This window comes from Arvicanthis niloticus, chromosome 13, assembly GCF_011762505.2.
Source record: "Arvicanthis niloticus isolate mArvNil1 chromosome 13, mArvNil1.pat.X, whole genome shotgun sequence".
Lineage (NCBI taxonomy): Eukaryota > Metazoa > Chordata > Mammalia > Rodentia > Muridae > Arvicanthis > Arvicanthis niloticus.
In genome coordinates, this window is record NC_047670.1 from 15350286 (window position 1) to 15366977 (window position 16692).

General features: G+C 47.2%; 1 protein-coding gene across 3 annotated transcripts in view; it reads left to right on the forward strand.

The window, feature by feature from the left end:
• Spag1 (sperm associated antigen 1) overlaps window positions 1–14679 on the forward strand; it is a 52164-nt gene extending 37485 nt beyond the window's left edge. For all 3 annotated transcript variants that reach the window (XM_034516799.2, XM_076911263.1, XM_076911264.1), the window contains 6 exons: window positions 1469–1629; window positions 3495–3627; window positions 6808–6934; window positions 12668–12808; window positions 13815–14183; window positions 14278–14679. In XM_034516799.2, the coding sequence (XP_034372690.1) occupies window positions 1469–1629; window positions 3495–3627; window positions 6808–6934; window positions 12668–12808; window positions 13815–14183; window positions 14278–14409 (1063 nt within the window). In that variant the 3' untranslated portion in view covers window positions 14410–14679. The remainder of the gene's footprint in view (window positions 1–1468; window positions 1630–3494; window positions 3628–6807; window positions 6935–12667; window positions 12809–13814; window positions 14184–14277) is intronic.
• Window positions 14680–16692: the final 2013 nt, after the last annotated feature.

A 16692-nucleotide genomic window follows, 5' to 3' on the forward strand; every position in this document is an offset into this window, starting at 1 on the left:
GATTTACCCAGTCTGACGACTTCGTAGGAATAGAATCGTAGACTGTGCTGTTGTGTGTGGCAGGATGCTTGCGTGCTCTCCATGGTGTGGCTCGAGTCAGTGCTGGGCATCTATGGAGGGTGTCCTAGTCATGTGTGCACAGATCGAATCTCTGTTATTAATTTGTCAGGTGGTGGTCACTTTGGTTATTTCCACCGTTTTGCTAATACAATAGAATGTTAAAGGACACCCCGGATATGTGTCCTCTGCTCGCCCGTCTTCTCTGGTATATGTGGGAGGGAAATATGCTGACTCCATGTTTAACTTTCTGTGGTTCGTATTGTACATTTACCTAGGAGGACAGTTTCAGAGCAGTTGACTTTAAGACTGTCACTTTGTAATGGAATTTAAAAGCTCTGCTATCATTTTATAAAAAGATGAGGAAGCTCTAGGGTTTCCATGTTCTTCTTTTCATCTTTTTTTGTTTGGTTGGTTTTTTGAGACAGGGTTTCTCTGTGTAGCCCTGGATGTCCTGGAGCTCACTCTGTAGACCAGGCTGGCCTCGGAACTCAGAAATCCGCCTGCCTCTGCCTCCTAGGTGCTGGGATTAAAGGCGTGCGCCACCACTGCCCAGCTTCCATGTTCTTGTTAATTAAGTGATCTCACCTCACTTCTGCAATGCCACTGTCCCACTCTCCCACTTATTACTGCCCATCATGGAAATCAGGCAGCTCAGCATCTCCTTCCCACTGCCTCTTCCTTCCTTTCTTCTGGTAATACAAATTTTGCTTTAAAATACTTTTTTTCCAAAATCTTTTTCTTCTACAGTTGTGATTGGTTATACATTAACTTTTAAATTTATTTTTTTTTTTTACCCAGCCAATGAGATGCAGTTATTATAGCTACAGTTTATGATGGAAGTTTCTGTATAAGAAACTACAGGAAAATCATATGTATTATAATCATCTGTATATAAATATAAAACTTTTAAAATAAAAGTATGTGCAATCATAGACCTAACTAACAAATGCAGCTCATCCTTTCCCAGTCAGCAGGAAGTGCCTGATCTACAGAGTGAGCGCCAGGCCAGCTATGGCTGCACAGAGAAGCCCTGTCTCAAAACACAAACACAAAAACAAAAAGGAAAAGAAAGTGGTCTACTTAAGTAATCAATGCAACTTTGAAAATCCTTTGGAAACATTTTGTTTATATGGACTGCATATTTTTCTACATCTAAGAAAAGCACAGAGGTACAACCTGGTCAACCTGAAGTTTTTGTTTTTTGAGACAGGGTTTCACTGTGTAGCCCTGGAACTAACTCTGTAGACCAGGCTAGGCTTGAACTCAGAGATCAGCCTGCATTTGCTTCCCAGGTGCTGGGATTAAAGGTGTGTGCCACCACACAGTAGTAGTCTGACTCTTGATCGAACCTTCATTAGTATAAAACATTAATTCCTTGATCAATACCAACAGTTCACTTTCTCTTTAGAATAACAAGAATCTTAATGGAGCTAGATGGATCAAAATGGCGTGAGAGACTGCCACCCATTCCTACTGTACCCGCATCTGAGCCACTGCAAGCTTGGAGCCCTGCTGCAGAGACCCCAGACCAAGATCCATGTCCCAACAACTACAGGCCCAGCATCCCAGGTACAGAGGACTACCCATGTTTCCTCCAGAGGCATCTTGAGCTCCATGAGGGAGTAGAGGCCGAGCTGTGATGTCAGACATGGTTTTCCTCCCTCCTTACTTCATTTAGGAAGCTGCTTCTCACCTACATCCTTGTATACGGGAAACAGGGGAAGGTAGGGAGTAACCAGGCCATTGGCGGTGTCTTAATGTGGAGCTGGTGTTACTGAGAGGAAGAAAAAGAATGACGCTTTCCCGGAAACCATGTGGCAATGTGACAGGTGTAGGAGTGCTGTGTTAAAAGGAAACCGGGAAGCTGGCTCAGGGCAGACCTGAAGACTGTGTTCAGGCTCCAGGACCCATGGTGGAAGGAGAGAGCAGACAGCCTGAGACTGCCTCTGAGTTCCACATGCTTGCTGAGGTACACACATCACATGTACAGATAATACACTACGGTAATAATGTGCAGATATATAGTAGGAAGACTTGCATGCTGAGTAATAGCACACCAGGCTTTATGTTTGACACTATTCATCAAATATTTATTGAATCTTTTGGGTTTTTTTTCGAACATTTATTTTATGTGTATGAGTACTTTGCCTGCATGTACATATGTGCACCACATATGTGTCTGGTGTCAGAAGAGGGCATCAGATACCCTGGAACTGGAGTTACATGCGGTTGTGAGCCACCGTGTAGGTGCTGGGAACTGAACCCAGGTCCTCTGTAAGAGCATCAAGTGCTCTTATCCACTGAGCCATCTTCTCTCCAGTCCCCAGGTTTTTAAAATTGTGTCTCTGTGGTATGTGTGCATGAGTACAGGTGCTCACAGAGATCGGAAGTGTCTGACATGCATGCTGTATATCAAGCTTGGGTCCTCTACAAGAGCACAGTGCTCATAACAACTGAACAACGCCACCACCGCCCAGCATGGTGGGTTCTTACATGGTCCAGACTGGCCTCTAACATAATGCGGAACCAGGAAGAACCCTGAGTGCCGTCCTCCCACCAATCCCTCCCAAGTGCTGGGACCTCAGGCATGCTCCACCACGCCCACTCGCTGATGCGATTTGTACCCATTTCATAGACTTATGCTGTCATAATCCCAGCTTCATGAAATGTCTAAAGTACTATTACCCAAGTGCTTAAAGAGACAGTGTGCTTTGCAATTACTGGAAACTGTGGGCTTGTGGGTTCACTGGAGCAGCCATTATGAGAGTCTGTTCGCGTCATCTCACTACCTGTGCCTCAGTATATGGCTGACTGCCTCCATCATTAACACACTTCTCACTCCTCTTAGTGTCTCCAGAATGCCAGCGGGAAGAGAAGACATGGCAATGTGTGTAACATGGTGGCATTGCACTCTGCAGTGTGTGTAACACAGTGGCATTGCACAATCCAGTGTGTGTAACACAGTGGCACTGCACGCTCCAGTGTGTGTAACACAGTGGCACTGCACTCTCCAGTGTGTGTAACACGGTGGCACTGCACTCTCCAGTGTGTGTAACACAGTGGCACTGCACTCTCCAGTGTGTGTAACACAGTGGCACTGCACTCTGCAGTGTGTGTAACACAGTGGCACTGCACTCTCCAGCATGCATAACACAGTGGCACTGCACTCTCCAGTGTGTGTAACACAGTGGCACTGTACTCTCCAGCGTATGTAACATGGTGGCACTAACTTCTTGTAATTTGAAAGCAGCAGCATCCTAGCTGTTCCTTCTACAGCTTTTCTTCTTTAGTGTTACGTTTTGTTCCGTTTAGCCTAGCATCTCCTGTGTGAGGGCACGACTCATGATGGAGAGCTTGCTGATAATTTCCTTAAGATTTTATAGATGGATTTACAGGAATGCTTTGTCTATATGTTTATTTTATTGGTCCTACAGATGAAAAAATGTTTCAAGCCCTTAAGGAAGAAGGAAATCAACTTGTAAAGGACAAAAACTATAAAGACGCCATTAGTAAATACAACGAATGCTTACGGATTAACAGCAGTGCGTGTGCCATCTATACAAACAGGCAAGTTCTCTGTGGTTTATGTAGGTCTTTGAATGGTTTTGATTATTTTATTTATTCATTTTATGTGCTTTGGTGTGAGGGTACCAGATCCCCTGGAACTAGAGTTATAGACATGTGGGAGCTGCCATGTGGTTGCTGGGAATTGAACCCTGGTCCTCTGGAAAAGCAGCCAGTGCTCTTAACCAATGAGCCATCTCTCCAGCCAAGTTTTGATTATTTTAAAATAACTTTTGAGAGATTAACTTGATACAGTTCATTAACTCCACGTAATGCTTCTAGGAATCAGCATGCAAGCTTCCCTGGGTGTCTCTGAAAGAGCTGCACTACAGAGATTAGAGAGGGATCGGGAGGATGAGGGTCCGATGCTGTGGTCCCATGAGCATCTTTGGTAGCTGAGCTGGTCCTGCTCTGGCCCTGTACTGTCTACCTGGCCAGGCTGCAGCAAGCTGGGTCTAAGCTCTGCCCAGTGTAGAAGCTGGTGTAGGATTGAGGTGGGGGTGACCAGTGTCGTTCAAAATACTGTCTTATGGGGCCATGACCTTTTTGCTTCTGAAGTACTAAAGGCCAGTCTTTTTCCTTTTTAACAGTGTATAGTAGGAACTGGCAGGTTGCTCTTACTACTTTTGGTTCTTTGGGGATTTGGTGGAAGTCGGTAGTGTATGTGATAATGGGAAGAATGAAGGGTCAGTTTCAGGCATCTTTCTAGCTGTATCATACATGTGCACTGTATCCCTCCCTCTGATATAAAGTCATTTAAAAAATGTATTTTCCCTGCATGGATATGTGTGCACTACGTGTACACATGGTACCTGCAGAGGTCAGAGGTTGGCTCCCCTAGAACTGGAGTTTGAGATGACTGTAAACTACCGTGTTTACAGATGCTGGAAACCTGACCCAGGTGCCCTGAAAGAGCATTAAGTACTGTAAATTGCTGAGTCCTGTCCAATTTCTCAGATAACTTTCTGACTGGCCTCTTACTGTGACTCTGTTCACTTTTCCCTCTGTGGCCACTGCTGGCCAAACATTGTCACTAAATCCAAGAATCCTCCTTCAGACCTTTCATCAGTGGCCAGGAATGGCCCTCTGGTTTCTGTGAAGACCTTGCTGCCCTGGCTGTGTCGGCACGGACCTCAATGCCTGGGTCTCCTCTCTGACAGCTTTTCACTGACGGCTGTCTTACCTTGGAGGGTCTGGATCCCTCATTGTCGCTTGCACTCAGACCAGCTCATCCTCCATCCCTCGCATCCGGCTCCACTCACCTCCTATCCTTGTTCCTCCTGGCTCTGTTTTCTGAACCCCTGACTCTCCTTCCTCCTTCCTCATTGGAGCTCAGCTCAGCATCCTTGGCCTTCCTTTCCCAAGCAGGCAGCAATCTAGAGTGGGCTTACCTCCAAGTACCCTTCAGAGTGGCTGACCCCCACCACCCCCAGTTCCCCCACGCTTACCTCAGGCCACTGTCCTTTCCTGCTTCTCTTCCTTCCTCTTGCCCTACTCTCCCAGTTGTAGCTAGAGTAAGCTTTCTGAAATGTGCCAAGCATGTCACACTGTATTACACACTTGCCCAAGTGAACAAGGCCCTTTGTGATTTGGCCTGGCCCCGCCCCTCCATTCCAGCCAGGCACTGCTTTTCCAGGTTCATCAAGAACACCAGGCTTTGCCTTGGGAAGGCTATGCCCACGTTGTGTCCTTGGGCTCCCTACCCTCTGACCCTCTCTTCTCTCCCTTAACTCTTAGCCCAGTGCCTTGGCAAGGTCATTCCTTCATACGCCCATACGCCTGCTTTAACCTGAACTTACCTTCCAAGACACTTCCTGATTGCTCTGCCACTAGCTCTGCCCCACAAGTTCTTGGGCCTTGGCTGTGAGCTTTCAGACCCATTTTACAGATCTCATTAGAGAGGCTCATTTAGTTCCCTGTTTCCATCCTGCTGTATCCTCCTTTTGGAAAAGGCTGTATTTTGTTTGCAGTGGTCTCCCCTGTAAGTGATGTAATTTCATCCTCTGTGAATAGCTGCTTCTGACCTCTGTACCCGTGTGCACACGCCCACACACCCATGCCCACATGCCCATGTGCACATGCCCACACACCCATGTGTACACACCCATGTGCACAAGCCCACATGTGCACAAGCATAGCTGGCTGCAGGTGGTAAGTGCTAGTTGAAGCAACTGAAGCTTAGGACAGTCTTAATTGGCTGGTTTTGAGCCTTACTAGTACTTCTTCCTTTTAAAAATATTTTTCTAAAAACTGTAGAAATTATTTTAGTTTTTTAATGATGTGCATGTATGTGGGTGTGTAGGCATGTGCACATGGGTGTGTGGGCATGTGCATGTGGATGTGTAGGTATGTGCATGTGGGTGTATGTGCATGTAGGTGTATAGGCATATGCACATGAGTGTGAGCACATAGGTGTGTAGGCATGTGCACATGGGTGTGTGGGTATGTGCACATGGGTGTGTAGGCATGTGCATATGGGTGTGTAGGCGTAGGTGTATGGGCATGTGCGTGTGGGTGTGTAGGTATGTGCATGTAGGTGTGTAGGCATGTGCACATGAGTGTGTGGGCATGTGCACATGAGTGTGAGCACATAGGTGTATAGGCATGTGCACATGGGTGTGTGGGCATGTGGTGTGTAGTCATGTGCTCATGTGTGTGTAGGCATGTGCACATGGGTGTGTCAGTATGTACACATGGGTGTGTGGGTGTGTGCACATGGGTGTATGCACATGGGTGTGTAGTCATGTGCACAGGAGTGTGTAGGCATGTGCTCATGAGTGTGTGGGCATATGCACATGGGTGTGTGGGTGTGTGGGCATGGGTGTGTGGGCTTGTGCACATGGGTGTGTGCACATGGGTGTGTAGGCATGTGCACATGGGTGTGTACACATGGGTGTGTGGGCTTGTGCACATGGGTGTGTACACATGGGTGTGTGGGCTTGTGCACATGGGTGTGTACACATGGGTGTGCGGGCGTGTGCACACGGGTACAGAGGTCAGAAGCAGGTGTCAGATCCCCTACAGCAGGCAGTTATCAGCTACCCTGTGTGGGTGCTGGGAACTGAACTCAGGTTCTCTGCACGAGCAGCGAGTGCTTTAAACACAGCTAAGCTCCCCAGCCCCGCCCCCTGAGCTGTCTGACCGCACTGATGGGCTTCCTCCCCTTTCCTTGCATTGTGCCAGGGCTCTCTGTTACTTGAAGCTGGGCCAGTTTGAAGAGGCAAAGCTGGACTGTGACCAGGCGCTTCAGATAGACAGCAAGAATGTGAAAGCCTGTTACAGACTGGCGCTCGCCCAGAAAGGACTCCAGGTGAGGGCGTGTCTCACTCTGTGTTGTGTGTAAATTTCATCTCTGAATGGATCAAGTGGTTCCATGAATGTAAATGTCAGGAACGACCTCAGAATGACCTGACTCCTGGTGCACCCTGACCTGCTCAGCAGCCTCACCTCCGACTTCCAGCTGTCACCCTCGTCTCCGGGTGGATCAGGTGGTTCCTAAGCTCCTGCCCAGCTCGACTTCAGGCTACAGTTTTCCAGCTCTCCTCTCCTAGGGTGTCAGGGAATGTTCACTTTAATGGCTTATTGCTGCTGTGTTACTGTGTAAATACAGGGAACTTCCAAAGAAAAAATAGGATCAAAGCAACAAAAACTCAAGTACTAGCAATCGCTTCCATTTCCAGCAGAGACTGAGGTTGGAAGCAGAAAAGAAACACCCGGCGGGGAGCATGAGCCACCCAGTGGAAGCTGGGAGAACTGCAGCCGAGATTTAGACACAGTGGCCTGGGCCCTGAGCTAGCTTGGCTGCTGGCCCATGTAGGACTAGAGAGGCATCTTCTCACCATATTGTGAAGGAAGAAGGCTCTCTATATATGTGCTATCCTTATGCTAGCTCTCCTTAATGGAAATCTTTTTTTCCTTGTTTTTCAAATATAGGGTGTCATGTAACCCAGGGCTCACTCCCTAGATAGTAGAACCTGGCCCTGAACTTGGTTCTCCTGCCTCCATCTCCCAGGTACTGTTTGTTTTGCATACAAATATGGGTCACTGAGTGTTCATGTGTAGGGAAAAATGCTACCAGAGGTGGTGATAGAAAGAAAACGGCCCTTGTAAGATCCTGGGGAGGTGTGGCCTTCTTGGAGGGAGTGTGTCAGTAGCAGGTAGACTTTGAAGTTTCAAACACTCAAGCCAGGTCTAGACTGACATTCATTCTTGCCGACTGCTAAACTCTCGCTCCTTTTCCAACACCATGGCTGCCTGCATGCTACCACATGTCCTGCCATGACTACATCTCTGACCTGTAAGCCAGCCACAATGAAATGCTTTATGAGTTGCCGTGGTCACGGTGTCTCTTCACAGTGATAGAACCCTAACTAAGACACTAGGGGTCTGCCAGAGAAGAATTTGCTTCCTGAAATGTACATAGGGAGAAACATTGCAGGGTTCAGTCAGTACAGAATGCTTTTCCTTAAGGTAGTTTGGGGGGCAGGGGGACCTTATTCAGACAGGGCTAGCTCAAGGTGGTCTGGAACTCAGTATGTAACTCAGGCTAGCCTCAAACTGTGCTTTCCTGTCTCAGCCTCCTAAGTGGATGGAGGGCAGTGGGTACATGCCCCAGCCCCTTTCTCTTCTTTTCGTCTCTCCTCCTCCTCTTCCTTTTTTCTTCTTTATCTCCCCTGTGAGTGTTCAGATGTCTACGTGATAGGCCGGCTATCACCCTGGAGCAGGAGCCACCGAACACACCTCATTTAGAGCTCTTTCACAGCTCTCTCTCCAAATATGGATGCATTCTAAGAGGTGATGGGTTAGAGCTTCTGCTATGAACTAGGAGAGGGAGGATGCAAACCATAGCTGCAGGTGAGGAGTCAATTCAGTGTTATTTGAAGGTGACATTGGGAGGACAGTGAGTATAAAGTGTGTGTGTGTGTGTGTGTGTGTGTGTGTATGTGTATGTGTATGTGCTTCCTAGGCCTCAGGGGTAATGATGGAGAATGGCTGGGTTGGGTGGAGGGTAGTTTTGATCTATGGAATGTGAGAGTCCACTTTAACTCCATTCTTGTCACCGAGTGGGAATTGTGGAGGGTTTATGCACTGTGTACCAAAATAGCATCTGTAAGCCCTGGACCATCAGGCCTCTCTAGATCCCACATCCTCTTGGGCCGCCAGGACAGATGCAGCATGTGGGGTGATAGCTGTGGGGCGCATTTACTGCATCTGTTCATCAGCCTCCCCCCACCACCCTGCGGGGAGCATGGTGATCTGTGTGCCTCACACAGACACCCTCTAGAGGGCGTGTGGCATGCTGAGTTCAAGAGACTTCTTCACCACTGGCTTAGCCTATGGCTTGGGCCGGTGTGGCCAGCTTCACGTACTCTGGACAGCCACTCCTAGAGCAGCTCTACCCCATGCTGGCCTCTCCTGCTGACCAAAGGTCAGCAGCTCTGTCTAATAAGGACTGGACGTTTGTACTTTCTTGGAGTGAATCTTAGCAATGTTTATGATGGCACAGACAGATAATACCAAGTTGAAGCAGCTTTCTCCTTTGATTATGACCTGTGGCTTGTTTTCCTGGCTTGGCTTCCTGCTTATCTATCTGATCAGTAGGTTGAGGGTCTGCCATGTAAACGCAATGTCAGTGGCTGAGGCTTGGTTTGTTTGGTTTTGCTGTTGTTTTGAGACAGGGTTTCTCTGTGTAGCCCTGGCTGTCCCGGAACTTGCTCTGTAGACTAGGCTGGCCTCGAACTTGGAGATTTGCCTGCCTCTGCCTCCTGAGTGCTGGGATTAAAGGTGTGTGTCACCACCACCACCACCACCAGCTGAGGCCAAGGCTTTTATAAGATGTGTCAGAGCTTGGGTGTGGAGCTGGATGCTCAGGACTCTGATGCGGTGGCACAAGACCCACCTTAGGTGGCAGGTTCTTTCCCTGTGCCTCTGGGGTGAAGGCTGCCAAGAGCTTGTTATTCTAAGCTGACTTTAAATGTATGTATTCCAGTTCTTATTTTTATTACGAATTGACTTACCGAGTGCTGGTTATAGGCCAGCTGCTGTTGATTAGATATGGTTTCTTACTTAAGTTTATAACAACAGTCTATGAGACCCAAATTGTCAGCACCTTGTAAAATATCACGTTAACAGTTCACGCATGTCTATCAATAGTATTTCCACAAGCGATTATACTATATCTTTAGAAAACTTACATATGTCAGTGTGTGCCACTGCACAGATGTGGTCAGAGGCAACTGTGTGGAGTTGGCTCTCTCCACCTTTGTGTGGGTTCCAGGGACCCAACTCAGGTGTCAGGCTTGTGTGGCACATGCTTCTACCTGCTGAGCCACCTCACCAGCCCTATACTGTATCTTCTCTTTTAAAAGTGTTTTATTACATTTTTACTTATTTTGTGTGCATACCACCATATACAAGTGGAGGTCAGACAATCACCCATGGGCTCTCTCTTCAGTGATGGCGTCCTGGGGAGCAAATTCAGGTAGTCTAGCTTGACAGCAAGCACCTTTACCCACTGGGCCATCTCAGCATGCCAATTGTAATTTCCTTTAAAAGCAGTATAAGATTATTAGCAGCTCAAGAAATCTCTCTCTCTCTCTCTGTCTCTCTCTCTGTCTCTGTCTCTCTCTCTCTCTCCCTCCCTCCCTCCCTCCCTCCCTCCCTCCCTCCTTCACTCCCTCCCTCTCTTCATCACTTGTCCCTGCCTCTCCCCCCTTACTTGCCCACCCCCATGGGTATGCACCCATGCATGCTCGCATGCACGTGCATGTGCAAGCACACATGTGGAGGTCAGAGGGTATTCTCAGTAGTTAGTCTTCAGCTTTTATCGTGTTTGGAACAGTTCCTTTTTCACCAGTGTGTACAGCACACTAGACTGACAGGCTTACAGGCATCCCTGGATGCTGCCTCCCATCTCCCTGTAAGAATGTCGGGTGTGTGTGCATGATATTCACCACTATAGATTAATCTGTTCTTAGTCCCCGTGCTTGCATGAAAGCATTCTTGCCCAGGGAGCTGTCTCCTAATTGGGTTGCTTACAACTTCGCTTCCTTTTTGCCAGAGCCACATTCTGGTGGAAGCTCTGCTCTTCTGCCGCCCCTCCCCTCCAGCTGGTCTCAGCTTTTCTGACCAGAGAGAAGGGGAAGCCCCTCCCCTCTGTGCCCATCTCAAGTCTCGCTTCACTTTATTGCATCAAGACAACTTAGATAGACTTGCAAGTTGTTGCTTTTTATTGTTTCCTCTGATGGGATCTAAGGAACCTTAGGGGACAAGGACAAGGCTATCCTTCCCTGTCACCTCATTCCCATCTCCAAAGGGACTGCTCAGTGACTTCTGTGGACTGGCAACCCTGTGCCCTGCCTCCTCTGTTGTCCAGCCCAGCGTCCCTTTACCCAGCATCCTTGCTGCCTGCGTGCTTCTCGCAAGTGCTTTCTGATTTCTCACCACTGCTACAACCAAACAGACTGGTCCTCAGGCAGACTCTTGAATGGGTGAAAATCCTGTATGTGTCCACTTCCCAGCCTGCGGCTCCAGACCTATTCTCAGACCTTGACACTGGGCTGCATGGGACTGTCACCCGGCTGACTGCAGAGCTTGAGAGGTCTGAGGGTGGTTAGTGTGTGAGCTGTTGTTAACACCACGCCTGCCTTTCAGTTGCATGCTCACCTCTAGGACATAGACATTCACGGCGTGAATGTAACGTCTGTTTCCTTCAGAGCTTCTAGCTGAGTGTATGTAGGTGTGTTACTGATAGTGCCGAATGTGTTAGAGTCTGCAAGCAACTTAACTTTTTAAATAAACTACACTCCAGCTCTGAGCTTCTGCCTCTCAACACGTTACTCTTGCTCTAGTGTGATGTAGAAGGAAGAAAGGATGTGGTGGTACAGCTAGTCTCCCAGGGATGTTGTGCAACCTCTAGTTCAGGTGTCTGTTTCAGCGTCCAGTGTATGCTGCCACGGTGCGTCTCAAGAACTTACAAGTGGTGACTGCACCTCACAGTCAGGCTCTGGTCTGTACTTCCAGAACATTGCTGAAATGGCAAAGTCGTCTCTGCTTGTAGAGTACTTTATTCATGCAACTCAAAAGTGAGACTAAGATTTGGTGTTGGCCAGTTTTCAACAGGGAACAACTTTGGAAGGTTCTGTGGGACAAGAGCATTAGAGAAGCCACCCTCTGCGAAGCCCACTATGGCTTAGCTATGGCTAGCTCATTCACTCCCTGCTGCAGCCTTGAGAAAGTTTTTACTTTGGACTCCATTTTGCTTTTTGGCTCTGGGTGGGTTTGGACTTCTGGGCTCAAACCATTCTTTTGCTTGAGCCTCCAGAGTAGCGAGGGCGGGGCTGTGCATTCTTCCTGCTTAGGGTCTTAGGTTTCACTAAAGGCTCTGTGGTGGTTAATATTTATCATCAGTCTGATTAGATTTAGCATCGCCGTGGAAACACACCTCTGGGCGTGTTGCAAGGGAATATCTAGTTTGTGGTAAAGTGCGAAGACCCACCCTGAACGTGAGCCGTGACATTTCGTAGAGAAAGGGGGCTGAGCACAAACACTGTCTTTCTGCTTCCTGACTGTGGATGTGTGTGACCAGCTGCAGCCCGCCCCTAACTTACATACCTTCCCTGCCGTGATGACCGAACTCTAAAACTGTGAGCCAAAATAAATCCTTTAAATGGTCAGGAATTGTTCCACCAACAGGAAAAGTAACTGAGGCTAGTCAGCTCACGCCTGTCTTTCTTTCATTCAGTGTATGAGTGTGGACAACACAAAAGGTTGTAGTGAGGGAAGGGAGCCTGGCAGGCTGCCTCTGAGCCCTCCTCACTACAGTGGAGGCTTGTCACATGGACTCTCACAGCAGACTCACCCACATGCCCACAGTGACTGGCGCAGACGGAAGCCCCTGCACACCCTGCACACATCACTGTTGCCCAGGCTAACCCAGGAGCCTCTTACCCAGGCACACCCTGCACACATCACTGTTGCCCAGGCTAACCTAGAAGCCTCATACCCATGCAAACCGTCCTATGATGGTATTTTTTTTTTTCAGAATTGCCGGGAAAGCATGGTAGACCCCAGTCAAGTCCTCCTAAGCCCAGATTCTGGTGAGGCAGCCAGGCACCTGGACACTAAGGATGACACAGCACCTCCCAGCAAAGAAAGGGAGAGGAAGAGAATTGAAGTCCAAGAGGTATGTGTAGTTCATACTCTTTGAAAGCACCCTGCTGAGAGTTTACACGGAATCTAAGGTTATTTCCTGTGAGTTCTGCAGGACCTTGTCTCTTAATTACCTTTAATGCTGACTGTCAATGAAAACGCTGTGAAGACAGAATTTGCACTTAGATGTATCATTGGCCACTGTGTTTCTCAGCGTGGGCCATGGATGGGAGCTGTCCCAATGTGGGGACGTTATTTTCACTGCCCGGGAGCCATAGACATCTTCTCAGGGTAGACTTGAAGAGATGGCCAGGACTTCTTTTCAGCCCTGCCAACCCCTGGTGGAGACCTTTCCAGGCTGACTTATCTTTTTTATTGTTTTGTTTTGGTCATTTAGACCAGGCTGGCCTTGAATTCAGAGATCTGCCTGTCTCTGCCTCCCAAGGGCTGAGATTGAAGGCACACACCATGCCTCCTGTCCCCTCATCTTTCTCCTTGTTTTTACTCTTCAATAATCTGGGCTTCTCCAAGACAGCCTGGCTGTCATAGCTACCTCAGCGATTCCTAGAAAGCCACATGATTGGCTTTGCTATTAATGAAGAATGTCAGGGCATAAATTCCTGTACAGACATGTTAACTTCCTATTTATGGTCTGACATTTCCACTAAGAGGCGACAGGTGGGAACCCATAACTTTCCCCCTTTAAGCAAGAAAAAAGTATTTTAAGAGACATGAAAAATATAGGATCATTTTGTTACATATAAGGAAATGGAAATGAATGTAAAATTAGTCCTGAAAATAGAAAAACTGATACAGGCCTTCAGACTTTTTTAATGTAGAATACTTTCTAAAAATGTTTTATGTTCTAACTTCTCTTTCTTAAAGAAATTATATATTTTTAAATGTATTAAAACTTTTATTTTCACTTAGAATTTTACTGAAATACTGTGTATAGCTCTCAGTTCACAGTGCTAAGTGTAACTTGGGATGGATGTGCCTGGTATTCTGCGTTCTGACATGTTGTATTTTCTGTTGGGAAGGTGGATGACAGCAGTGATGAGGAGCCTGAGAGACCCCCAGAGGCCTCTGCCACCTCCCCGCCTGCCAAAGAGGGGGTGGAAGACAGGCGGTCTGCAGAACCAGCCGAACAACTTGAGGTCTCCAGGCCCAGGAATGCCTATGAGTTCGGACAGGTCCTAAACACTATCAGCGCCAGGAACGATTCAGAGGCCTGTGCACGTCTTTTAGCCATCACTGCACCCAAAGACCTGCCGGTGCTGCTAAGTAACAAACTTGAAGGGGACATGTTCCTCCTCATCATTCAGTCACTGAAAAGCCACCTTGTGGCCAAGGACCCCTCCCTGGTGTATGAGCATCTCTTGTATCTGAGCCGAGCAGAGAGGTTTAAGGTAAGCGGTAACGGGCCTGGGAGGAGCCTGCCGTTCCTGGGTTCTGCAGCTTTCAAAGTGTTGCTTATGCTCACAGGACCCTTGCCTCTTCCAGATGATGCTGACACTAATCAGCAAAGGCCAAAGGGAGCAGATGGCGCAGCTGCTTGATGGCCTGTCGGACACACGGGCCAACTGTTTCACTGCAGAGGATGTCCAGGCCCTACGAAGGCAGTATGAGCTTTAACTTGGGGTTGCTCAGTTCAAGACAGCATTGTGATGGTGTTCCATGGGTACAGCCACACCCACAAGGATCCCTGTTTGGACATCAGATGTTGTACTTATTTTTATATCCAGAACATGTATATTCTACAATCTGATTTTTACTGTAAATATTCTCTTCTGTACTAGAGCCAACACCTTTATATTTATAACCATATTCAGAACTTGGCAAATTATACTCTAACTTATAATACATTTTCTTTTAATGACCTACCCATTAAAATCTTAAAAAACATTCTTTGTGGTGGCAGTTCTTTCAGGTTTGATAGGAATCGGCGTCCTCAGTTCTTTAAAAGCAAATGTTAGCAGTGACGACTCCATCACTTTCTGTCCCACTCAGATGCACAAAATCCACTTTAGAGAAGTGGCGTATTATCACTCGAGATAAAACTCAACACTTACCTCTATGAGATCATTATTAGTTTATTAATTTAGAGCCCTAAGGGAGTTATTTTTCTAATATTTTTCTTTACTTTCTCTTCTACATTGCTTGTAAATAAGACTGTATGAAACAAATTCACCCTGCCTTTGTATTTGAATTGTCACCCTAGCCCACAGTTCCCATTCAGGTGTCCCCACCCCAACCTTTTGTTTTCTGCCTTGTTTTTCTTTACTGTAACAAGTGAAAAAGTCATTGGATGCTCCTTTTCCTGGGTTAAATGTAGTTCCTATACAATAAGCATTCAAGCCTTTATTTAATGTGCGTGTGCGCCTGTGTGTCCGTATGTGAACCTTGTGCAGGCAGGCTACATAGGCCAGAAGAGAACACTGGATCCTCTAGAACTGGAGTGGGCCTCCTGGTATGGCGTCTTCTGCAAACCCAGCCATCCCTGCGGCCTCAGTGTGTCGTCACTTCCTTCTGTATTCCACGAGCATTCTTTCCAGAAGTACTGTTGTTCATTTTAAAGTCGAGGTGAAAGGTGAAAATCATTTTCATATCTCACCGTTTACAATATTTAAGACTCATCATGGATAAATGGTACCTTTCAAACCCTGCCATTTTTTTTTTCTCTCAAGCAGGTCTCTCCTTTGTTCTTAGGTGAAAACCTACTGTAATTGGTCCTCTAATCTGTAACAACTACATTTGTAGTCGGTCTTTGCTACCTTGTGGGTTCTTCCTTTTCCTACCCCTTATCCCTTTGGTTTCACTCCTATTACTAGATAGGAGAGTGTGTGTGTGGGGGTACTGGGGGAGACACAGACAGACAGACAGACAGACAGACAGACAGACAGACACAGAGACAAAGAATCCCTGACTCTAATTTCTTCTCTTTTGTGTCTTTGAGCATGACTACTAAGAAACTGCAACCCACCCCCATGAAGGACCCCCATGCCTACTGGGGCCCTAGCACTTATATAGCCTCTGAAAAATTCCCAGAGTTTCAAATGATACACCAACAGAAGTTACCTCAGCTGACAAAACCACGAGGCAAACAATAGTCAGTTGCTGTGGACAGTCCAAAGCAGCCTATATCCCCATATCTAGGATTAAAATAAATTCTTTTAACATTCCCGTGTTTTTAAAAGAAACCAAAATTTCACAATTGTCACTACACATTTTCTCCTTAATGTTGTTTTTCTAAACAGTGGATGATGGATTGTTGCATATACATACATGATGGCAGAGAAGATTGTATCATCTATGATGTCATCTGTAGCTTGTTCAAGTATACTCTGCTGGTCACACCACACAGCAATCATGACGTTTCTCTGAATATGGATGGATGACCAATTGCATTCATCCATGTTACTGGAAGAGGATTAAGACCACCCTGGATGCTCTGCAGATGCTATGCTATTACACAGGAGCACCTCTCCAGAAGAGACAGGCAGACAAGTGACGACTGGCGCTGGAGCTCTGGCGCCCCCGCCTGGGTCCTGGTCTGTGACGGCTCTCGGGTATTGCTGGCCACAGGGATCACCTACCCTTCCCTATACACTAAGTAAGGATTGTACCCGTAGCATGTGGCTGCTGAATGAACGGACTTGGAAGGCCCATTTCCAAGGGCAGATCAGAGAGGCTCCAATTATTGAGAAGACTCTGAAGAGGAGAAACTCCCTAGCCCACTCTTGGAATGCCTTCATAGTCACTTCAAGTTTCCTCTTTTAAGCCCTCAAGACAGCCGGGACTCATGGCCAGCCCACTGGCTGAGAAGCTACATATGTAGTAACTAATACTGAAGGGAACTAAACTATTTATGACCCTCAGAATAAAGGACTAGTGGTGATACCCTTAATTTATTCTTAA